Below are 26,642 nucleotides of genomic sequence, written 5' to 3' on the forward strand. Positions count from 1 at the left end.
AAAAAAATACTTTTTTTTTTAAACCAAAATGTGGAGTAACCATGTGGAGGGTTTTACCAATATAAATGTACCTTTAGACAGGACTGACTGAAATTTTCTGTCAAAATCATTTTGATAAAAAATGCAATTTCCACAACAGTTAACTTTTTTGGGTGAAAATTTCAATTTTGATGATTTTCTTAACTTTATGGTCGTGTCAAGATGAGTGAAGATGTTTGGTTCCCTGGGAACAATTAGCAGCAGGATACCTTGTGCCGCTGCTAGTTGCCCCTGGGGAATACCTGTACCTTGAATCAACATGCTTTGGCTTGACAAATTTACCTGAAACAACATTTTTTGGTTTCATTAAGCTGCATCTCTCTGCTGGGCCATGCTGTTTCACAGGTGTTATCATTCAGACTAACACTCCCTCTCTCAGGCTGGGCTCCCTGTCCAGGCCATATGTTCTGTGATGTAATTCTGTTCCTTCCTTCCAGTCAAGCTGCATTGTGCACCAGGAGAGTCTACACTACTGCAAGTGCATCATGAGAAATGTAGTCTGGCCAGGAGTCTGGTCCAGGGAAGTGAAGAGGAATGGTGCTCATGCACAAGATCAGGCATAAAGTCTAGGAGAGACTGTGTGAATGATGGGTTTGTTGAAGGTCTGTCTTGGTCCCGATAGCCTAAGGAGGTACAGAAGGTCTGCACCCAGGAAATTTACCAAAGTTGCCAAGAAAAGAAACTGTGCTGCAACCGAGACCAAAACAGCTCAGAACATATGGGCATATGGACTGAGGCTGCATACACAAGTTCAAATGATCTGGGAAAATTCTCCTGGTTTTGGTTTCCTGGTAGAGAAACTTATCCAAAGACCCTGGAACAAACATGTGAATGCTGAAAAGCAGAGAGCTTGCAGTGCTGATGCTGCACAGCCAGAACACCACATGCACACATTTTAGCATGCTCAGCAAGCTCCCTCAGTCTGCCTAGAGACAGCTGTCAGCAGACACAAGGGCAGCACTGACTGATTGGCTCACTCAGACTGCTCAGGGTCTCTGCAGCATGTGAGAATTATAAGTAGGATATATTCTGCTCCCTGCTCAGCTGAAGCAGTAAAGTCCAACCCAAGTGTTCTCTTCTGACAGAAACCATAGCACATGTACAGACATTAGCTCTCCCAGAAGCAATTTAATCCCGGTTGTCTCCCAGTTATTCTTCACCTGGAATGGCCATTTTGCTCTCGAAGAAAAATTCTGAACATGTGTACACTTCTGGTTTCTATTAGAAGAACAACTCTCCCATGAGAAACTGAATGTCTGTAAATGGCCTGAGATCCAACACAGCAGCCTTGTAGAGATTCAGACAGTAGAAGGTCAGCCACACCTATGACGGTGGTCCAGAATGTTAGTTGGTATAGGCAACAGGTGATCAGAACTGCTGCATCCAACCAATGTACCTGGCAAATGGGTTTCAAAAACACTAAGGAGAGGGGCTTCTTTGTCTGCCAATCCTTTCTTTTAAGCCTGAGGAAGTTAGGGATGTGATACACAAAATAACATCACTACAGCCATTTAATTTCAGTTCAAAAAGAAAAGAAATTCATTGGCTCAACTAACTTTATTTATTACAAAATTTTGCCCTGTCCATTTTACCCCTCCTTCAATTAACAAGTCACGAATTTCCCTTTTTATCCAATACCACCAACATATCAAGCTTTGCCGTCTATTTTACCTTAAACTACTAAATAGTTAGAAAATACTCTGGGGTTGTGTAACATGGTTCAGTCATTCATGATGCCATATTGCCCCAATTTAGTCCAGTAATCTTTCTATGACTAAGGCTGACATTATGTTTCCATACAAAAGAGATTCACTTCACGCAAGATCAAGCAGACTCATTCATTGAGTCCTTTTTCATTTCCTGTTTTGTTTTTTCCATTTAAAAAAGAGAAAAAGAAAAAAAGGCTTCATAATTTGCAGCACTGAAAGAAATGAAGCTAACAGTTAAACGCAGATGGGGATATTCCAAAAATTATTTACATGAAATATTTTCTCTCTCTTCTTTTCTTATAACTCTTGACCTTTAAAAAATGCACAAACATTGACAGAAATCTTTAACATCCATGATCTCCCCAACACAATTCATTCTTAAGACTGCTCAATGGAAGGCAAGCTAGAAATGTAATTTAACAGTTTTGCCCTATCAAGCATATTTCTTTTCTTTCTTTAAAGCTTTTGTCAAGCTATTATAATAAGCCACAGGAAACTGTATCAATATTGAATGGCACAAAAATAAAATGCTGTGCTTTAAAAGTGAACTTGTATCTTCGAAGGCCTGCATCAAGTATCATCATCAATCACAATCTCAGGTAACTCAGCAAATAAGTGTGCTCCTCGGATGTCTGACATCCAGAGTTCCGGGACTAGGCTCCAAATTTAGGTGCAGAGTCAAACTGACCTTCTCTTCTCTGCCTTCCTTTCAAAATATTCATTCTATTTTTGGGTCTCCTCCATACAGATTAATACCCTGTCCTGCAAATACTTTTGACTGGGACACACCGAGACTAGTCTGGTTGAGACAAGCCGTCAATAATACTATGGGGTTGCTGTCTCACGATCAGTTGACATTTCCACAGAACCAAGCTAAATTTACCCATTAGAGATATTTGTCTGTTCCATTCTTATCTTGCTGGTCCCACCACAACCTCTCTAGAAAAAAGCACACATGAATCACGTCTTAGTCTTTTCTAACAACAGAGTAATAATAAAAAGGGACTTGATCATAGTTTTGTTGAAGACCTGAATGAAGGAAATCACATGGCTTATACTCAGTCATAATATGGTCCCTGCCTGCCTCTTGTCTGGAGATTGGATTCTGAGCTAGCTTTATACCTACCACAGAGTACTTCTCTACCCCCTCAGCTGCAGCAGACTACATGTTGGAGAAGAAAGCCAAGTCCCCACCCACCTCTGCAGAGAAAAGAGCAGTGAGCCCTTGGAGACCATCTTCCCTTCTGTGTTATAAACAATAATTATGGAAGTAAGGAGCAGATTACCGTTTATTCCCCCTACGCAGGTGTTTAGCATGACCATAGCTGGGCCTGGTCTTATTAGGTGTGAGGCTGACACATGGAAAGGACTGTAGGATCAAATGTTTAAAATGGCAATGATATTGGATTTTTTCTCTTACCTTTCTGCCCTACTCAAACAAGCGTCTATGGCCAAATACCTTTAAAAACAGCTGGTCTGCTCTTTATTTAAAAGGAGATGGGATGAAACATCAGGGAAAAAATACTGCAGATTCCAGGCCCCATACTGGGAGGTTAAGAAGTTTTCTCTGTTGCTAACTTACGAGATAGTCAATTAATTTAACAAAAGAAGGGAAACTTATTGCAGCTATGGAAGTACTATATCAAACCACAGAAGAGCTCTTTTTTTACACAAGAGCAAGCCTTTTAAATGAGATGAGCTATAAACCCTTATGTTCGACCTTTTACACCAAGAGACACTATTTTCCACAACTGCCACGATGATACAGGGCTTCACAGGACTCATTTTGGGATGAACTGTGCTTACTACAGGTTCCAGGTTCTTTTGTGCCCACAAAACCAGGAATCGTAAATTAATTAAGAAGAGGAGCACCCTAACATATATAGGGTACAGGGAAGAGCATTCAGCTCCCAGGCCCAGGCAGCAGGCAGCAGGGCTTGAGAGATGCATAGAAGTTTATTCTCCAGACTTGACCCCTGCTCAATTTAGGACCACTACTAATTTCAGAAGACAGGGCAGGATAGCACCCTAATTAGTCTGTAAGCTGCCACCCTATCCTGCCTTCTGACTAATTGCAGACTGCAATAGGTATCCACCTCTCTTAACTAATTTCAGAAAGAGAATGAATGTAAAGCTTCTTTCATTAAAGGTTGGGCTACCACAATGCAACAGATAAACAAAATAGGGAAGGGGAAAAATAATCCCAAAAGATTTCCCTCCAATAAATCAGTCTTCCACTACTGCTAGGATTTCACTGCTTCCATGACATCCAAAAATAGCAATACATGCCAATTCATAAGCTGTCAGCTTGAAAAATCCACCAATGTTAAGTTACTAGGAACAACATAAACAGCCTTTTAGAACGTGTCTAAGAAAGTACTAATGTCATTTTTACAAGGTCAAGGAAAATATGGAGCTTTTTCCTACGAAAAAAAAAGATAAAATAAGCATGCCATGCTGGCAGATTTCACATTTCGCAAAAAGCCAGAGTGCAATGGCATTTGATCTTAACTTTAAATTTTAGTCCCAGTAAACTCAAAAATAAACAAAAAAACATTATTTAATACAAGGGAATGAATACATTTTTAGTGGCTCTGAAGTGCATTTCAGCTGTAGACATCCCAGCATTTCGCACAATGCACACACATCATCATACCAATTTCAAAAATGGGGAAAATGAAGCTCAGGGTTTCAGAATCAGATTTTCAAAGGTGACTTTTTGCAGCAATGCAGATGTGACGACTCCGATTTGAGCATGCACACACCAATACACATGCTCATATCTAATAACAAGTCAGCGGTTGAAACACACTCAAAATCTGGCTGAACGTGCTTTACCCAAGGTCACTCAGTCAATTTGTGTTACACCCAGGGAGAGTCACTCACCGAGCAGGAAATTCGTTTCTCTAATTCCTCATACTATGTACCACCCAGTTTTATTATATTGCTTCCATACAACATACAATAGTTATCTTTATTAATACTATTTTCTTATATGGCACCTTCCTTAGGCAATCAAGCTCAGTGGTTAAGGATGTGGTCTGGAAGTAGGGTACAAACAGAGGACCAGAAGCCAAAGGCAAGAACTAAAACATAAGTTGAGGACAAGGAGCCAGGACACAGAATGAGACAGAAACCACAGAAGAGACTGGAGGTCTGGACTGGGGCTCAGAGCAACTGCAGATGCTGCCCAAACCCCAGAGCTCCTGCTCATAGCAGCCAGTCCTCATAGGGCCACCACACCTATGGTTACCAGGGCCCAGCTGAGATGTTGGGCTTGTCTGGTAATTGCTCAGAGGCTGCAGATGGGAAGGACTCTGGTCTAGGCTGACTGCTAATAACCAGAAAGCCTAACAATCGTTTATTTAAAAACCTAGTCATCGTACATACAATGGATAAATATCTCTGGCCATGATTTTCTCCTTCTGCTTATGCCCTATAAAAAAGAATTTACCTAAAAAAGACCTGATTCTCAACTTACACCAATCTTACATTGATTTCAGTCGGCAGTTACGTATACATATTTTGCGACAGAATCTGTTGAATACAGATTAGCCTGATCAGCCATCTCGAGACTCACAGATAAGACAATCATGAAAGACAATCATCCTCGACTCCGAGGGACTGCCGAAGAAGACATATACATACTGATGTGAATTTGAAAGCAGGTCTACATAGTTTATATCACAAATCATGTGATCAAGATTGATGCTGCACATTCTTCAATAGGCTTGCATTGTTGAAAATGAGATTAAGTCATTCAGCCTTCTCATCTTGAGTTAGTTTGTAGAGTAATTAAAAAAATTATACCCCAAACATAGAACCTTCAGATCTGATCATCGAAGGCCTGAATTATTCAGCAAGTTATCACTGGGATGTTAGTCAGGTCCACATGCCAACTGGCAACTTTGGGGAGGGAAGAGAATCTTCCTTGTATGTCTGTTAAATTGGACTTGTGAATTAGTTTTCACAATCAAATTGACAGGGATAACTAGTAGGTCAGCTTGTACTGACTCTTCAAAAGCATTCAATATGGTGAATCAGGCATTTTGTAATGCTAATTGTTCTGATTCGCTAGAAATAAACATGCCCTAAGACAGTTAAATAAAACCTTAGAGGTAGGAAACAGTTGGTGAGCCTTGAAGGTTCTGCTTTACAGCCACAACAAGTAATATCTGATGTTCCCTAGGGCTCTGTGCTTTATTCCTCTGTATTTTTTTACTGATATTTTATGTAAGGTGATGTTGATGAGGCAGAATCAATGCAACTGGATTTTGTATAAAAATAAAATTGTAAAATGGTTAATATGTGCTGGAGATGAAATTCGGAAGTCCCACACTGGAACATTTTGTAACTAAAGACTCAATTTAATAACAACTAGAGCTCAAAAAACAACAAAGAAAAGTGAACCATCGACAGGGTACAGCAAATTAAAGCAACCAGAGTGTTTGGAATGGCCGTATTATTAAAAAAAAAAAAAAAAAGTAAATTTGGATAAGATTGGGTACTTACTTAAGGATTTGTTGCAGGACTGTGAACAGCTTAATACTCTCTAAATGTAAGTAAAAAATGTAAATAAAAATATGCAGCAATGAATGTTATTGCTCATTAACCACACCCCAATCAATCATCTGTTCTTAGCATAATTTAGAGCATATTTCCTTCTTCCATGGGTTTACACAGCCTGCATTCAGCTCCAACCACAGACTCTCCCTGTCCAGCACAAGACTACATCAGGGATCAGGAGGCATGGAGCCATACAAGGAACATTCCCTCCACCACCAAGAAATCTTATACTAGTTGGATTCCATACGACCAGTCTCACCAGCTTTGTGGTTCTTCTCCGCTGGCTGACCAACCATAAAATAATAACAGCAGCATTAAAAAACAGGGCTCTTGCTTTTTGTTTAAACTTTTCATTGAAAATTTACTAAGCTACATGCAGACTGTAGATGTTACCATTTGTTATTACACCAAATGACCTCATCTTTTAAATTAATATGTTTTTCATTAGATGTCAAGATTACTCTTATGTAAAAAGGCGAGAAGGTCAATTAAAATATCTTATCTAACCTATTTAAAGATATATTATCTTTTAACATCCACTAAATTTGAAGCTCTATTCTATTGTGATTTATAAGCTTTTACCCCTTTATGACTATGAACTTTTCCAACTAGTGCCTCTTTGGCCTCTGTATAAAAAATTCTGATCTCACAGACTACAAAGAGATGTCAGAAAAGTGTCACTTTTTCCAGATGCCCTGCTGAGAAGAATTCATATCATCTGTCTTCCTTAGCCTCCAGGCCCTTCATACAAGGCAAGATGACAGTAGCTGGCGTGGATAAGTATGTTTCCCTGGGGGCTGGCACATATTACATTTATGGTGTGACTAACATGCTAATCATGCCATAAATAGCAACATGCCACAAGTTCATCAAATTTATAGGACCATAACATGGCAAACCAGCCACAAACATATTCAACAAAAATATTGAACGTCTTTGTGGCTGGTTTCTATGGCACTGTAAACAGAGTGCGTGGTATGCTCCATCATCCTGATGTTAACAGTCTGGAACTTGGCTGGGAGCTGCCACACGCTGGGAGTCCTAACACGCTGACAATTGCTGATTGTTCTCAGGATCAGGCTGTCCATGCCTGATCCACCTAGCTGAGTGCTGGGATTGGACATGGGGCAAACCAGGGGTCCAGGACAGAGCTACCACTGGTCTGATCCACAGGATCAGGCTGGGAGCAGCTCCACAGTGGCATGATTGAGATACAAGAAATTCTGAGCCTTATTCCAAACATCGTGATTTTGCCATGTACATCTGCCATGACAGGATGCACGATATTTGAAATGGGCATAAAATTCCTCAGATCCCAATTACACCACCATGGAGCTGCCTTCAGCCACCAGACAGGTGGCAGTTTTGTCCTAGACCCTGAGGTTGCCCTATGTTTGATCCCCAGCACTCAGCCAGTCACCATTATTTTAATGTCTGCCTGAACGGATGCCGGGGGCTTCCTCTGAGCAATCATAGCCTGACATGCTATGTGATTAGGCTACTGACAACTTCCCTAGCGGTAAGGACACCTCTTATTGGGAAGGAAAGAGACGCACCCATGAGGTTTATCCCACAGCAGGAGCAAAGGCTATTCAGATTCTCCTCCTAATGTAGCAAATGTTGATCACTTCGCTTCCCTGCAACAACCTGCAGCAGAACACAGATCACAGGCTCAAAGATGAAGAGTCAGCACTCAGGTATCTTTATTAGCAGATACTGTGATGTTACAGCACATCAGCCTTCTGGTAATCAGCAAGAAACGCAACAGGGTTTGTCCATCCAGCAGCCCCACTGCGAAGAGCAGGCACCTTACATGTACTTTTATACAAATTCATACAACACGTAACCAGTAACAACAAAGCACACTTAACTTACTCCCATATATGGAACCCCTAACTTACACAACTGTGATAACTACATTGTGAATTGTTACATTATTATTTTCAACGTGGTTTGTATTACTGAGCAACTGGCATAGGCTCCTACAGCTACCAATCTGTTTGTGACTTTCTCCTGCGATAGCCTACAGCAAGTTGCTATCTCTTACTAACTGGAGAACAGGGTTTGGGTTGAATTGGGTTCTTATTCTTAGAAAAATCACATTTGTGTGAGAATCCTGATGAATGACATTGCTATACTGACTAAACACTGATTTCTGTTTTCTTGTGGGTCAAGACAGAAGTGCATTCAGGTTTCCATATGTTCCACATTATTTTGCAATTCGGGGGTAAATATATTTGGCTGTTTTGACTGGGGAGACAGGAGAAGAGAGATATCTCCTAGATCCATTAGATTTTGTGGGACCAAAAGACTTACATCTGTCTCACAAGTAGATGGTATCTCTGCCTAGGTCAGGGATGGGCAAATATTTTGACCAGAGGGACACTTACTGAGTTTTTGCAAGCCATTGAGTGCCGCATGACAGGCAGCCCAGGGCAGATCAATATTAATTTTCTAAATTTTTTAGGGGCCCCATGGGCCGGATAGAATGACCTGGTGGGCTGCCCACCCCTGGCCTAGGTAGATAGTGATTTTAATGTTTAGTATTTGTCAATCCAAAGGAAAGGTGGCTCATGCTTAGCTGTTCTGTTCGCCCTTCACAAAGACTACATTCAGATCTTCCCTCCTGGATTTGTTTACATTCTTCTTGTGGTTTAATAAATGTGTGTCTTTTTTACATTTGTGGAGAAAAAACAAACCTAAATCCTTATTGTTACTTCCACCTAGCTGACTAAGAGGCCTGGTCCAAAGCCCACTAAAAGGAAACAAAATTGATTCTCCCGGACTGTTGGGATCAAGTCCTAAAAAGGAAGGACCTAAAAATCTTTATATTCAGGATTCAGATGCTGAAAACTAGCAGAACCTTAAAAAAGGAAGTATTTTTGAATTGTTTCAAACTTCTAAAAGCATGCAGACACAAGTGTTATCAGATTTCTGTTATACTATAAACTCATCAACACTAGCTCAATTTTATGCTTTTATCATATGAGACTTAGAAAGAAGATTCGTCTTCTACTGTATCATTATATTTCTATTTTTAATTTAGTGTCTACTGCAATTTTCTCCATTCCATCCTGTTCTTCTAGGTCCTTAGAGAGGCCTGGATGAGGAGGTTGGGAGGAGCCTTGTCTCCAGAAAATATATGCTGTAGCTCAGCACTGCTGACTCCTCCAGCTTCCACTGAGTTTTTTCTGCCCCTGCACCCCCTTGTCTTCTGGAGCTTGGATGGCTCCTGCTACTACTAGGTTTCAGTTTTGCCCTTCCTCAAAGCTGTCATCTTTTCTTGATTGTCTGTCTTCTGAACTCTCCCTAGGTCCTGCAGAAAGTCTTGGTCAAATGCTTCTTACACACGGAGTTCCTAAAGAAGGGTGATGCACTTGCTGCTTCCAAAGCCTCATGAAGAGATCCAAAGTATGAAGGAAAGAGCTCCTACCCCATCCCCCAAGCTCCCTTGCCAGGATACTCTCACACTAAGGTATCTAGATAGTTGATCATATGGGTATAGATTAATAGGTGATTTTTAAAATTGCCAGTCTCTCTTTAAACTAAAGCATGGCTATACAAAAAATGTTAATGCGAGGTAAGCAAAGATGGGAATTATAGCATGTCAGCTACACTGAGAGAACTGCCCATATGCACATTTGCTCTGTGGTGGGCAGTAGCTTGCTCCTGAGTCAATGGAAGCAGAGCAAGCTCTCTCACATTTACTCTGTGGTAACAGCATGCACACAAGCAATTGCTGCAGGATAACTAAGATCATCTTAAATTCACATCCTGGCTTCCACTGTGGTCCTGATATATTATTTATGCAGTCATCCCCTAAGAATATTACTTTGTAAATTGACAAAGACTATTTAGCAAATCACCAAACAGGGTTTTTTCATGAAAAGTTAGAGGTTCCCAAGAAGTATCCTTCTGATATAAACCAATAGAAAGTATGAAAGCTGTAAACCAAAAGTAATCTAACTCTTAAGATTGTTACAACAATCTTAAGTTGCTGTATCCAGAACTAATGGATGTAATGTCTACTATCATAAGTAGATGTCAGAAGAAGTATATGATAACTTTTGCTTCTGGTAGTATTGTAGTGAAATACATTTTATTCAATGCAGTAATATTAAAGGAAACCAAAAGTCCCCAAAAACATCAATAGAAAGATCCACAGAGAGTTCACTTCCACTATGAATCGGATTTAGCAAGTGGAATCATTTCTTAACAAACAGCAGTCCCAAGACCATTTTCTGCTTGAAATATAGTTCAATAAGAGTTAGCAAAATTGGTTTTGACAAACTTTTGCAGTATATTCAGAGGTTTTACCAATTAATAGCCAGGAAGCATTTAGGGCCAGCATTCAGTTAAGGGCCCCCAGATATTTAATTCATTTTCTGGCAAAACAGCAAAACAAAGAACAATAGTTTGTACTTTACAGTGCCTTCAGAAGATATTAAGTGCCTTAAAACATTTCAAATGAACCTCACAACACTTCTGAGTTTCAATGAGTCAATGCAGAAATGAGGATGGAACCTAGGAAAAACTGGGCTCTTATCTCCATGCTTTAACTAGATTATGTGAGAGGCAAGGACTCTGGAGGGCAATCTCTTATACTAAACTAACTATGCATTGGAATAAAGTTAGACAAGTTATCAAATCCAAGACATTCTTCATCAGGTCTCTGACGATAAGCAGCCAGGCACAACCTAGCAAAACAAAGAAGAGGGGAAGGGCTGAGAGAAATTCTCTGGGGTAGCAGGCACACAATTGGTAGAAGAAAAGAAGCTGATTACTGGGAGATCAAGGCCTATACAAAAGGAAGGAGGGTCAATCTCACCTTCCTCGTGTAGAAAGAATTCAGGAGTTGGATAAATTATAATGTGCCATAAACATGATATCAGTATTTAGTCATTACTTCTCAGTGTCTAGCCAGCTTGTGATTTTTTTGTTCCCAAGTTCACTTTTTAAAGGTGTTAGGTAGATTTCACTTGAGTACAAGACCAGTAAGGTCAGAGAGGGAATGGCTGTTCTATAAGACATGTGGTCGTAATGGTGTAATCAGAGACCTGATGAAGAATCTTGCATTTGAAAGCTTGCCGAACTTTATCCCATATATATAGTTGGTCCAATAAAAGAGATCACCCTAAGAAATTCTTGCCCCTAGCATAATTTCTGGACCATCACAGCTACAACATCACTCTGTAAACTAGTGGATCAGTCAGATGTTAAGATGTCCTCAACATGCGTTAGGTATACGATTTGGAGATACTTCTTGTTGGCAAAGTCCTAGCTTTGCTACACTACAATGACAATTAGCACACATTTTACTGCTTGAATGCTCATTTTAAGTGCAGTTAGCACATCATAAATGTAACATGTGACAAGGCCCTAGATAACTGATTTTTTTCAGAGAAGAGAAATGTGGTGTATTTAATTTATCTATCTCAACTTTAGTAAAGCATTTGACATGGTACCCACTAAAAATCCATTCTGTTTAGAAGATGAGAATTACCACAAGAATTGTAAGGTGGGTAAGAAATACAGAGCTAAAGAAGAAGACAGTGGATTGTGCTGTAATAGTAACCGTCAGCTAGAGGAGAGCTTACTAGTTCAGTTCTCCAAGAACCAGTCTGGGGACCACTATTATTTACTATTTACATTAATGACCTTGGTACAAAAAGTAGGAGTGTACTCATGAAAATAGCTGATCGCACAAAGCTGGGAGACACTGTCAATAAAGGGGAGGGTTGGAAGGTTATATAAGAAGAAGTAGATAACCTTGATGACTGGAGTAGCAGAAATGGGATGAAATCTAATAGCACAAAATGCAAGGTCACAGCACCAAGGAACTTCAAAGAATTTCCACTATAAGCATAGTATTTATTAGTTGGAAGAGAGAGTGGAGAAGAAACACCTGTGCTATTAAACTTTCACAGTACAGACTATGAGCTGCCATTGTGATATGGCCATGACAAAAGCAAATGTGAACCTAAGACAGAACAGGCAAGGAATTTCCTGTGAAGACAAGGATGTATTAATTGCTTTGTAACAGGTCCTAGTAAGACCACATCTGGAATGCTGTGTGCAATTCTGATCATCCATGTTCATGGAAGATGAGTTCAAGGTGGAACAGGTACTGAGAAGAGCTACTAGGGTGATCAATGGAATGGAGTGAACATCACAAAAGAAGAGACTAAAGACTGAAAGAAGATAGGATTGTTTTTTATAAATGCATCACGGGGAATAAATGCCCAGGAGAGAGAAGAACTATTTAAGCTAAAGGATAAGGTTGGCACAAAAACAAATGGGAACAAACAGGTCATCCAGGTCATATAGGCTGGAAATTCAATGAAGGTTTTAATCATCACTGGAATGTTGTTCTGGAACAGCCTCCTAACAGGAGGCAGAGGCAAAACAACCTACCTCATTTTAGATGGAGCTTGATAATGTGTGAACAGATTATATGACTTGAGCATATGACATGATACAGACCCCTGGACTAGATTACCCAGGAAGTCCCTTTCAGTCCTGTTTAACTCAAGAAGGGGTTTATTCCAGTATAAACAATTTTCTTATTAATGGGAGTGAGGACAAGGAAGCCTGTCAAAAAGAATAAACCCATTATACACCATTAATTATGTGTGTACAATTCCACCCTATCTTGTAATTCATGGCTGTTTCTCAGATGCCATATACTTGATATCATTATGTGTCTGATTTTTGTTTCTCAAAACTGTAGGAGTTGCTTTTTTCTGAATAAATGTCTAACAGAAAAAACAGCTCTTTTTTCTCTGTCCCAACTTTATCACACTTTACTGTGTGTTCTTTCTTTGAATAAACCAATCAGCCTCACACTGCAGCTTACTTTGGGCAACCTATAAGCTAAACTAAGTAATAATAAGTAATACTTATCCCATTTAGCAATAGAGCTCACAACTATGGCTATGCATTATTAGCCACTTTACACATGGGAAGCAGGAGACAGAGAGGGTTGATGTCCAAGAGCACAAATCAAGTCGGTGGCAAAAACAAAAGTTCACTGACACTTCCAGTCAGGCCCCCAGTGCACTGAACCAAACTATATCCAAAAGAGATGTAAAATCATGCCTTTTAAGCATCTAAAGGACCTTGTTTTCATGCATGTTTTACTGGCAAGCAAACTCATGTGCTTATCAAACAATAAGCAAACTTTATCTGACAAGATGATTCAGGTAACAAGGAAATGAAGGTCACCTAAAGAGAAAAAGTTTTAAAAAACTTCTCCTGATGCATACCACTCTGTGCAAAAAGGGAAAGTATTCAATGCTCTTGAAAGATTAACTAAACATACCAATATCTCCACTACTTCAACAGAAAGAAGTTTTTAGAGTGTAATATTAGAAAATTAACGAAACAGATTGCAATGTGATTGAAATTTGCAAGGGATGCCTGCAGTGAGACTGGGTGCACCAAACTGAGGTGAGCATAGTGTACTTTCTTACTAACCAAGTTCAGCTTTTTAGGGATGCTCGGCTGCTTTTCTATATTACAGAATGGATAAGATTATAGGAAAGGCAGTTGACCGGCAATTGAAAAAACGTAACTTTATTTGGATTTCTCACAAAACTGTATGAAATGTTACAATATGAGTTAAAAATATTGGCATTACTGTTTATGTAAATAGGCTAATGGGAGCACGTGTTTGCAGTATGATCCTGGCTGCTCTCTTCCTGCTGTGTAAGTGAGACTTGCAGAGAACTGTGTGTAGTGTAGATTTTTTGCCCACTGCAGCACAAACAGCATTCAACAAAAAACAAGTATTGTCCACACATTCTTTACCAGGCAAGTACACTCTATTGAAAGACCTGTTTTACACCCATTTATAGAGTATACCATGCCTAGAAAGTGGACTTGATAACAGACTTTTCCACCCCAGGAGTACGAGAATATCCAATGATACCCATTCCCACAAATCCCTGGTCTTTCCAACAGCAAAAAAAAGGATGTTGCTTTATTTTTAAATGATTTTAAAGCTGCTGAAAATTCCAATCACTTCAATGCAGTACAGAATTAATTAGATGAGGTGGGGAACTCAATAATCATCTCAAACTACTATATCTTAATTAAATCAAGAAATTAAACGGTCTTAAAAACACTGAAAAGGCTTTTCAGAACAATATTATTTGACCAGTCCCACCCTGAACTCTATCCTAATGCTCCCCAAAGCCCCTGCAACTTCTGTGTCAAATGGGAAAACTGAACAATTTAGCCACCACCATCATATAAATTAAGGTTAGTGTAACCCCACCCGCTGGCTAACTCAGGAATATCAACTGCTACAAGGCAGTATTTGTAAGTAAATCCCAATTAATTCCTTACTTTCTAACATATTGATCAGCCAGAAATACCATAATCAGCAATTTTTGCTGAATCGCTAAAAAGATCACAGAAGCGCTTTGCTAATGCCTTTCTTTCCTACAGCCTTTAATCACAAGGAGTTCTCAACTGAAAGTGACTGAAGACTATGTAAGATTTTATATATAGTCTCTGAAAATTTCTTTAGAGTAGCAGATGTGGAGCAGGTCAACAGATATTTCAAGCAGGCATATTCTAACCTAATACACAAAACAGTAACAACTTGTGTTTTAACATAAGACAGGATTCCAGGTTAGTGTTGTTACTATTCAAGCTTCTCAGTCACAGTTCATAATACCTCCAGAGGAATTAGACTAGAGAGCTATGCACACACAAGGGTGAAGATAAACAGAAAAACCACCAGTTAATATCCATAGAAGTGGAGAGCTTTGTTACCAGAACACTGCAGTTGGAGTGTTGTCTATTTCTATTCAAAATGCCACCCCACTGGCTATGACAGCATGCTAATCAATAAAAAATATACTTAGTATTATTTGGCGCTCTGTGGGGAATCCTGCTCTCCCCTCAAAAAATTACATTAAATTAATGCTTATATTTTTGTATTATAGATATAAATCATTAATTCAGCATGAAAGTCACATAAATGTAGGTGGTATTCTGAGTTCACTGAAATTGAAGCTTATTAAAAGCTCAAAGTACCTGTTACCAGCACAGAGGATCCAAAACAGCCAGATTAATCCCTTTATTCACAATACTTGCACCCAAAAAAACCCATAATAAAAACAAGCATGATGTTTTTCTTAAGTCCTCCTACAACTTTGTATATGTATTCACACTCACACGCACACAAAACACCCAATTGTAAGGCCGGAGTTTATATTCCTACTCTGGATATGGAGAGATAATGTAAGGCAAAAGAATCAAGTTTAAATGGTTTGGAAAACAGCAGAAAGCCTGTCCAACTTGCAGTCTCTTTTCAACAACACAGTCTTACAATTTAGGATACTAAAGAAAAAGCTCAAAATATCTATAACTGATAAGGCTATGTTGGTATATATTTCATGCATATTTCAGGACAAGCATATACATTCTAATGATAGTCACAAAGAGACAAACAGATACGAATAAATTAAGTATAAGAATATGTTGGTATGTTTTAAGCCTATTTCAACATTTAAGCCATCAGTTCTTTTGGCTTATTTTATAACAATTAATGTGCAGGCCACTTAAATCTGTGCACTGCAATAGGATGATAGGAACCTTATAAATAGCTGTGGATGAGTGGATATCTTCACTGCTCCTTCAATTGTAACTGATGCCACACATTCCTTCTTCAAAGTATCCCTGCTAGCATACATGGAAAATTTAAGAGGCTGAATATTTTTAAATTAGTTACTACCTGAGAGCTTCATAAGGAGCTCAGACGCTGCCTTGACTGACATGTCCTGCCTTAACACATTTGCCTGCACTTCCTGTGGCTTGAGTTTCTCCTCAGGGAGGCTTGGGGCTGAGGCTTCAGATCCCTGGCTGAATGCATAGCTGGACTGAGACAAGGTTGAACTTGCAGCTTCTTCATCCTTAGGCTCGTCTTTCACTTTAAATTTAGGAGTCAAGGGCTCTTTTTGATTTGCAGCTGTCAAAGGAAGAAAAAAGAAAGGGAGACTTAATGAGGTGTGTAATGTATAATCATACAGCAGCCAGTAACAGGAACAAACCAACTAACCTGAGAAAGACTGGAGCAGGTATTGGACACTAGCATATAAAACACTAACTTTAAAAGACCAGGGAGATAGGCAGGCACCTCTACCTTTTGTATAAAGCAGTGTTTCCCAATTTTTCCAGCCCAAGGCACACTTACATTAATAACAATTTCTGCGGCACACCTGTTAAGGCATTCCCCATCCTCATACACATGGTAGCTCATTGCCATGGCAAAGTTCTGCGGCATATCTGTTCATTTCTGACGGCACACTTTTGTGCCGCGGCACATTGGTTGGGAAACACTGATATAAAGTAACACATTGGGACACATAAGGTCAGAGCATTGAATCTCAAGGAAATTTGCATTTTCTCTTCCTCCCTTCTTTCTTCCTGCCCCTGTCCTCAACTACAGCCTGGTTATTCAAGCTGGTTTGTACTTTGTCCACAGGCTTGATGGACATCTAAGGCAAGCATTTTACATAATGGGCAATTTGGCACAGGCCATGAGCATTAACTTATCAAGCTACTAGTTAGAAAGAGCACAGAAAAGAGATAAGAAATAAAAGATATAAGGAAGGAGGGCATGATAGGGGTGCAAAAAGGAAATAAAGAGGACAGACATTTAAGTTACTCAGCTAATGGTGAGTTTTAATTATTTTAGCAAGGTGAATGTTAGGATTTTTAGAGGCCCCCCAACACTTCTCAAGAAAAATAAGCCCATACAATCACAATATTTTGACAATTCTGTTAGAATACCATTTCAAGCCCCGAGTCAAAAAAAAAGCCTTTTTTTTTTTTAACATCCTTTAAAAGACTTACAGAACTAACTTCCTTCCCCAAACAGGTTTCTGAAACCTTGGTGTCCAGCTTATGCTGGGCACATAAATACACTGGTAAATGAAATAGTGCTTTAATTATCAGATGCTGCTGCTGGATCTCTGGCACTGAATTTGAACATCTGGCTGCAATCAGGGACCTGAATGCTACTTAACACTTAAATGCCGAACATTCAAAATTCGTGAGTCAGTCCCCCACCAAAAAGTTATGAAAATGGCTTCAATCATGAGGGTTGGGGTTTTTTTTTTGGTAAAAGTAGCATTTTCAACCTCTCTTTTGATTCTTATATTTAAGAGAAACTCCATGCCTCCAACTGGCTTTCAAGATGTCATTTTAAATAGAAATACAACATAGAAATATAAGTCCTTATGGCAAAGGACTCCCCTTAGCTCAGCAAACCCCAGGAGCCAGAGAAGCAACCCCAAGCTATCCCTTGCTAATTTCTCACCTGCCTAAGAACAGACTAGGCAGCTGACTTCACTCCCATTCCATGCTCTCCACATCTCCCATCTCCTCTACATTTATACACACAGGCCCCATACTTTCCTTTCCTTCCTACCACATTCTCCCTCTCTGCCACACCGCATTTCATGGCACACCCTCAGTCAATTTCCTGCTCTCTTCAGTCCCCTTCTTCCCATCTTAGTACTTCTCAGAAACCCAATTCAATCTGCCTTATGCCTTCTACCATTCCTTTAGCTTCTCACAGCTTCCTCACTCATTTCCTAACTGCTCCCATCGCCAGCACCTCCACCTTTTTTGATGCCTTCCAGGAAGGCAGCCTGGCTGCAGCCCATTGGAAACAATGGAAGACGATGAACATTCTGGCAGTGAGTGGTTCAACTTTTACTTCCCATTTTTAAACTGAGCTCACATTCCAATCCTGAACTGCTACCTGTTTTTTAGAAAGATTGCATTAGCTTCTACTGCAAAACTTGAAGCCCTGCTGTTTACATTACAGGGCTGCTTGGTTTGGCTCTGGGGGACCTGTAGTTTCAGGCTGGCTTGCTAGTTGGCCAGATCCTCTGAAAGAACAGGATTTCAGGAAGTGGCACAAATTGTGCATACTGAATCAACATGTACGTTTCAATGCATATCCACCGTTCTCTCTTAAGGAATTAAATAGGCTTAAATGTGTTCTTGTTAGTATGCACGATTAGCATTTATGCCCCCAGACAAATTTCAAATTCACCAAAATGCAAGTTATGGTTCCCATAGTGATGTTTCATCAGCAGTCAGTTCCACACAGAACACTTCTACCATCTCTTGTCCAGGCCTGAGTCATCTGCCTCACTGTCTCTCGCACCCCACCTCTACACAAGCTAATCTATTCTAGGGCTCGAACTGGGCCAGCATGTGGTAGTATAGCTTGGAAAGATGCTGCAGACTCTCAACTGCAATTTTAAATAAGGAAAAAAAATCTGTCTAGCTCCTATGGGTGTGAAGAATAAAAAATCTGGACAGAAGGTAACTTCAGGTAATCAGCTCCCTGCTACAGGCTTCAGAGAGCCAAGAACAGTAGCTCCAAAAGGTAGGAATTGCCCCAGTCATCTCAGTGGGTGTTAATTTGCAGGAAATAAAGGAAACAGAAGGTGACTGAAACAAGTAAAGGCAACAAATGAATATTCTCATTTGAATGTTACCAGTGTTAGCTTTTTTTATTGCTCAGGAAAGGGAAACTCATAGGCCTCGTCTATGCATAAAGTTGCACTGTTTTAAAATAAAGGTGTGATGGTAACACACATACAAGAGCAGCTAACCCACTGCAACTGTGTCCAAATTAAACACCTGGCTTACATCAGTTTAACCTACCCCAATATAAAAGTATTCACATACACCCAGTTTAGTTGAATGGATAATTTTTGTTCAGGTCTAGCTACAAAAAAAAAAAAAAAAGCAGAAAAACCCTCCAAAAACCAAAACCAGAAACAGTTCAACTAAACCGGCACAAAAGGGTATTTCTAAGGTAAACCAAGCCTACGCAGAGCAGTATGTAAGCATAAGGAAGTGGATCCATACAACAGTGGATCCATACTAAGATAAATTAAAATTACAGGCAAGCGAACTCATTTTATCTCACTCCTGTCTTAGATCCAGAACTCTGGAGAGGATTCACAATACATGAGAAATAGCAACCAGTGACAAATCACCAAGCAGATTGGGAGAAACAGCGAACAGGCCTAACAAAAGCCATTGCAAATAAAGGTGACTGTGGGTCATATAAAAAAAGACAACTGAAAAACCTTTTACAAATTAGAACCAAGTTAGGATTAAAGAGATGTTAAGTCTATTCAAATAGCTTTGAACTACACAATTATTTCTTTCCAGAATGAATAATGTTCTCTATTTACACACAAAAAATTACATACACAGATATAATTAACTTGTATTAGCTTACCTTCATCCTGAAATACAATGAGAACAAACTGAAGGATATGTTGCCTGTAGATTGAATCCAAAGAGGATAGCAGTTCAATTGTGTAATGCATAGAAAAAATGTATTGATCAGCAAGCAGCAGCTTTTTTTCAGAGGGCCAATGTTTCTTCTTTCATTACATGATGAATAACTAACAGAATAAGACCCAAAGATTTCCAGATTGCTGAGTTTTATCTTTCTTGAAAATGGGACCATTTGATCCACTTGGCAAAGTAGATCTTTAAAGATAATGACGCACTTTCCTGAAACTGCCAAACACCACAAGAAAAAGCCTTGGGCTTCCACCACTAAGCTGAAAGGTTTTGACAGAAGCTGCTGACCAGTTTACTTACTGTGTATTTCTAAATGGTCAAAATGCCTATGACTGAAAAAAAGAAAAGTCACAGACAGCTTCAAGCGAAGCTCAGTGTTATACGTTGGGCACAATGAAGTACTAGCCAGTGGTCCATCTACTGGATAATTGAAAGAAAGAATTTAAGACAGTAAAAGAATCCCCAAGCACTTAACCTTTCTGCTGAACTGAAGGCCACAAGAAAAGAGATCGACAGAGAGAGCAAATAAACCCACCATGGTTCAAAGTAGTTGTAACAAATGACTCTGTCCCCATATTACATCAGAATAATACCAAACTGTCTTATTAGTTGTCACAAAATACAAGAGACATGTGACAGCAAGATGCAACCAAAGACTCCATGGAAGAAGCTGAATGACAGAAAGTACTGAGACCTGAACTTAAATAACTTCCTCCCAGAACTTGGCAGATGAGACAAAACCTTTCCATAGGGAACTCCACTGTGAATTTTATGGCAGGAAAACAAGAGGAACAGCACTTTAGCCAGGATAGGATTGAGGTTAGAACATCTGAATGACTCAATAAACACTTACGCCCCAGATGAGAATTTCTGGGCACTGGAGACTGGGAACAGCCAAGGGATTTGGATTAATCATATTCACTATATTTGAAGAAACCCTTTTGGTTACTGGACCTTCACATCCAAAAGGAAGGTGAGGTCAGTAAAGGTACAACTGATGCGTCTTTTACTGGCCATTTTTTGCTATAATAATAGAAAGGTGGGGGAAAAAATATAGAGATGAACTCTGGTAACCTCTATGGAGACCACAGTTTATGCTTGAAGATAGCCAGGACTGGAGAAAAATCTGTACCCTCTGCAAGAGGAAGAATTGGTGAATTCGTTTCTATTGCTCCTGCTATGGCATTTGGGTTCTTTGGGTTCCCCATTCCTCTTCTGGCTTCTATTTCCTGTCCCTACCCCCTTGGACTCAGAGCAGGACAGGGGAAAGGGGCCAAACTGTTTGCACAGCAGCGAATTTTGAAGGTGCCCATGCAGTGCCTGTGGCCAGGAGAGCAGGGAGACAAGCTGCTGGGTTTTGTACATGGCAGGGAGTGAGGTAGGGGGGATGGTTGCTGGACTGCCCAAATAGCATGGGGAATCCCGGATGGGCACTGGTCCTGGGTCTATGACCCTCACCTCATGTGGCTCCTGGCTGCCTCAAACTTGGACAGTCCCAACCTAGGCAATGACATTACAGGGTAGAAAAGGTTTAAAAGGAAAGGATGCTGCTACTAAACTCCCCAACTGTTCAAGGACTTATAAGGTCCCATACACTGTTAAAGTTCATAGCTCAGAAAATAATTTTATTTCGGAATATTTTAAGGTTGGGAATAGTAAAAGGTTTGGAAAAAGGACAGCTGACTACCCTGGTTTCTCTTAAAGCTCCCTTGAACTGAAGGATAAATATGCTTGGGAGGGATCTGAGCTTTAAGAAAACCATGAAGCATTAGTTTATATACAAATGCTGCTACAAGAAGTTCCCTTTCTCCTTTTCTGACTGGGTTTTAGCCAGCTACTGAACAATCAATCCAGAAGAGTGTGGAGTATGTATGTGACATGTCATAGGAAGAGATATGCAGAAAAATGGGGGAGGCTCATTTTTGTGGAGCCTACTGAATAAGCCAGGACACGTTTGCTGTCTTTATGGTTACATAAATGTTCTGCTAAGCTGAAGGCTTGCACGGTTCAACTCTGCTACTGTCCTTAACGGTATGCCAAACTGTTTGCCAGTCAAGTGGAGTGCTGCTTGCCCTGAACGGAAGCAAGTCAGTTGCCTGAACCACCGTGTTGAACTCTCTGGTATATCCTCAATCTCGTATGCAGCAAGGTCCTGGCTTCTTACCACCATGTGGCAAGATCATTTGCAAAGACTCTCCCCTCCATGCCAGGTAAGGACAACGCTGTGGGTGGGAAGAAATAAAGTTAAATTTGTTTCTGATAGGAAAGAATTCCTTGCAAAAGGCTGATACAGAGGAAAAAGGAGTGGAAATCCCTGCTCTCCCCCATAAAAGCACAGACTGTAAAAGGGAAGGTTGGTGTAAAATGCTGGTAAGGGGAACTGTATTGAAAACAAACTGAAAGAACAAACTGTCTGTATTCCAGTGGATCTGACAGACAGGCCCATAAATTATGGATCCATTGCTCTAGGCAGGAGTCATCACAGGAAAAACAGAATTATCATTGTCTTTGTTTTTGCTAATAGAACTGATGTTCATTTCAAATCTAGATTGAAAATACACTCTCTAGAATCACAGGTAGATATATATGTTGCCTTATGTACACTGGGACAGGTGACATTGGGAAGTAGTTTTCCACACTGAAATTCATGTGACTGCAGCAGAGCAGAGTTTACAGTGCTACTTCTGGCTAAATTTTAGGCGTTTCAGGGAGGTGTAAGATATGTGACATGATGCCAAAAAAAACTCACAACCAATTGGCAAAGGGAAGGGGAAACTGATGATATATCAGAGACAAAGATGATTAAAAGCTTTTATTTGCCTAAGCTTCAATTAACTCTGTTAATGGCCTTTCTGAGTTTTACTTTCAAGTAAGAGTCCTGGTGAAATTCTGAATCTGAAGAGATGATTCAAAGCAGTATCCTGATGGCATCAGAAGTCCACACCAGTGTTTTTCAATTTGTGATCTATGGATCACTGGGAGTCTGCAGACTATGTTTAAGAAGTCTGCAAAAGACAACTATGATCAATCAAAAGTATGTGAATATCCACACTTACAATTCAAAGGGGGGGGGTATGCCTCCATCTGAAATTTCCAAAAGGGTCTGCACCTCCTTTTAAAAATGTTTAGAGGTCCACAAATGAAAAAAGGTTGAAAACCACTGGCCTAACCTAAGACCAATATCAGACCTTTGGCCAATAAATCGCCAGTCTTGTGTGCTAATATATCCTAACTGAAATCTCCCACTTTGACATAAACTATTAACTTGAAAGAATATGCCGCATATATTCTCTTTGAAACTGCTAAAGAAATATAACAATTACAAAAATGTAATTGGGCCTACTTTTTATACTATTTAAAAAATAGCCTTTTGAAGAATCTCCAAACTAGCCGGTGCAGCGCTGCTGATGACAAGCTTTGCAGCATTTCATATTGCTTGCTTGACCCCCACAAATTTCAAGGGTCCATGCAATATGAATAATCTTAATATCTTAATATCTAATTTTGTTTGTAGCAGTCAGCTGATTTAGGACTTCATTTTTTCCACCAATGAACTCAGCTCAGAAAACATGATCTCAGAGTATAAAGTGATTTTCGGCCAGTTAGCAAAATCCCAACATGGTATTATTTCCAAAAAACATACGATTTGTATTTTTGTATGGCTCTGACATCAGTCATGAATTAGAAAGGTTATCTTTTTTTCTATCCCGTTAAACATAGTGTGCAGCTAGCCACACTTTATATGTGGCCCTGTTAGCCTTATTCCACATTAAAGTGTTATCACATGAGTAATTCAGACGACATAAGAAGAACAGTAGAAGCAGTGTACAACTGAAAATATGCAACAAAAGGCTGTAAAGAGATGTTGTGCAGAGCAACAGAAATGGAAGAGGGAGGGAGGGAGCGAATGAAGTGTGCTTTACAATTATCGTTTCCACACAAAGTCCCTTTGAAATCAATAGTGCTAGAATCACATTTATTTCAATGGGACTCATTTATTTTAAAACATTATGAAAGTAAATTCTACACATAACACTAGCGCAGTAACAGTTTTATTATACTATGCTGGCCATGGTAATTTGGCTTAATGAGAGAAAACCCTGCTTTATAACAATAGGAAGCAAATTTAAAAAATGAGTGGAAGGGCTAAATATTTTAAACGGATACATTTTTTGAAATTTCTAATGCTGAAACCTTTAAAAACAGAAGAAAGCACTCTGCAGTTTAACACACAAATACAGTTCTATACAGAATTGATGCACAGGAGCAGACAACACGTTGCCCTGATCCAGCAAAACACTTCAGTTCACACATAACTTGAAGCATGTGAGTAGATTCATTTAAATAGGGGAAAAGTTAAGTCCAGACTTGGATAATATGATGGATCAGGGCTAAAACAAATATACATATGCTGTTTGTTCATCCTCAGTAACTAATAATCAATATAATCTATAAGCCTCTCCAATTTAAATAAAATACTTGGAAGCACTTTAAAGAAATGCTCACAAGAATTGTTGAATATGGACAAAAACGGGGAAAGTATTTTGCAATCTGTTTTGTGGTTTGGTGGGGTTAAGGTTTTTTTGGATTTAAAATTTGTTAACTAGGTTTTTATCTTTTATTTAAGAAAATCTTAAAGAGTCACCTCCAGTCTGATTTTCTCTATGCCAAGTGTCTGGTATGTGCAATTTGAAGAGTGGAAATATGTAATTTCTTGAAAAGGTAAGTCTAATAATAGAAGTTTTAATAGACTGAACCAGTCTAAAAGGAGCAAATCAAAAGGATTGGGTTCAGCATGGTAAGTTAAAAACCTGGAAACAGTTAGCAAAACCATAGCTAATATTTAGCAAAGCTGCTAAACAAAAAAAACCCTCGACTGCTATTATTCTGTGGTATACTGCATAGGTAATAACAGCAGTTGAACATACAGAACCGTAAATTCTGCCCCAAAATGTAAGGTTCCTTGGAAAACAGGTTCCTTTCCCTCTAACATAACATAACACAGCATAACGTAATGTAACATCTTCTTCCTAGGGTAGTAAACTTGGTGATTGTAGCAGTACATTTTCATCCAAATATGCACACACACAAAATTACAGATACATCTCACTCCCCAGTGACTTTATAACATGTTGCTAGGTAACAGTGCATACAAGTCAGGTTTCAAGACCTTTAGTAAGTCACCATAAAATAAATGCATGGGCCTTTTGCATGAGTAACATACAGTTGCATTCTCTTTCTGATGCCAATAGATCAGTCATTGAAAGCATGACTATCTGCCAAACCATAAACAGCTCCTCATCAAATATTACGTAGAAAGTGACAGATCAAAATGTTGTGTGCTTTTTCAGTGAGCAGGCTTTTCCCCTTCTCTTGCTTTCTGCTCTCATTCATGCTGTAAGAAGCCATCATGAGCTCTATTATTTACTATTCAGTACAATGGAGGTCTAGAGCCACTTACTGCATAACATGCACTTAAGCAATGCTTATCTAGCTCATCTACAATAGATGTCACAAAACCCCCCAAACAATTCTTTTAATCTACATTTTAAACACAACAAAAATAAAATGGAAACACAGTAACAGCAAATGTTCTTCCATATCAAAAAGGGACAAAATGTCACCACACTTCTAAAATGCTGAGCTTTTCCTTGCTGCTTCTGACACATAGTGGAAATTGTTTTGGTATTCCCATCCTGTTAAACTTCTTATTCCTCTTTTCCTTCACCCTCTTCCTTTTTGCTGACTGGCTGTATGAAGCCTTAGCCTTTATTTTCCATCTCTTCTCATTCCAACCTACATTCACAAGCAAGAAGTATTTGTGCTCCCAGAGGTACAAAGATCTGGGGCAGATCAGGACTTTGAGCAATTCCAAAAGACATGACTGCAGTATCACCAAGCAGGCACACATTACAGCAAAGCTGAACCTCTGGTTCACCTGGCAATGACATTTACTGAAATGCAACTCAAATTCCATTTAAAGGAAGGGGGTGACCAATTATTCTCCTACTGTCAATCTCCAAAGGACTGATATGGCATTTGCAAATCACCTTGGGGACTGCCATCTACATGTTAGACAAGCTGGATTCTCTGCCAACCTTTTCCCCGCCTTTCTTTCTTTTTAACTGTAAATACAATTTTTTAAATGTTTAGTGTAATACATCCCTCCCCTCCAGGATATTCTCAATACTGAAATATTCAGTCAAATCAACAACGGAATACAGAAAATGCGGTGGACTCTCCCTAGACGCATACATTCAGTTTCATAAAATTATTCAGCAGGCAACCATCTCAGGGAGGAAAAAGGCACCACCACCTGCATTAGACACGGAATTCAATTTTAAAAAGATAATAAAGACTTTCAGAATGTCTTCATGTGTCTCTTGGGCTATCAACATTTTGATGATGATAATCAAGAAAATAAAGTAACACGCCTTCCATACTTTACATACTTCCATTGATTGATTAAGGTCCTCAAATTCCTGAGGTGGAGAGAGCATTAATAGCCCCGTATACCAGGTAAGTAAAGGCAGAGGGAGCCAAAAGGCCTGATTTTCTGAAATGCTATGCATTCGTGGCTCTGACTGACTTCAACTGGATTCTATGGATGCCCAGCTCTTATGAAAATTGGGCTGAACAGGACCTGCTCAGGTCATACTGAAATCAGCACTAGAATCTGGAGGTCTTATTCCTAGTTCCTGGATGTAAGAATTAAGCCTTCCCAGAAACTGAGATCCTATATGTAAAAGTTCCTGGATGTAAGGAACTGGATGCGAGTTCCTGGATGTAAGAATTAAACTATGGGACCTCCCCAGAATTCTAGTTTAATTCTTACATCCAGGAACTAGGAATATGACTTTCTGAATTTCTAGATTCTGATGCTGATTCAGTATGACTTGAGCAGGTCCTCTTCGGCCCAATTTATATTTCTTTTTAAAAAAAACTCTGACAAATCCATAAGTTAGCACGTACAAA

General features: G+C 39.5%; 1 protein-coding gene across 1 annotated transcript in view; it reads right to left on the bottom strand.

Moving 5' to 3' along the window:
* Positions 1–26,642, bottom strand: part of ZNF827 (zinc finger protein 827) — a 116,610-nt gene that overhangs the window by 67,278 nt on the left and 22,690 nt on the right. The window contains exon 5 of the mRNA XM_019534327.1: positions 16,060–16,293. Within this exon, the coding sequence (XP_019389872.1) occupies positions 16,060–16,293 (234 nt within the window). The remainder of the gene's footprint in view (positions 1–16,059; positions 16,294–26,642) is intronic.

This window comes from Crocodylus porosus, unplaced genomic scaffold, assembly GCF_001723895.1.
Source record: "Crocodylus porosus isolate Cpor-Errol unplaced genomic scaffold, CroPor_comp1, whole genome shotgun sequence".
NCBI classification, from domain to species: Eukaryota; Metazoa; Chordata; order Crocodylia; family Crocodylidae; genus Crocodylus; species Crocodylus porosus.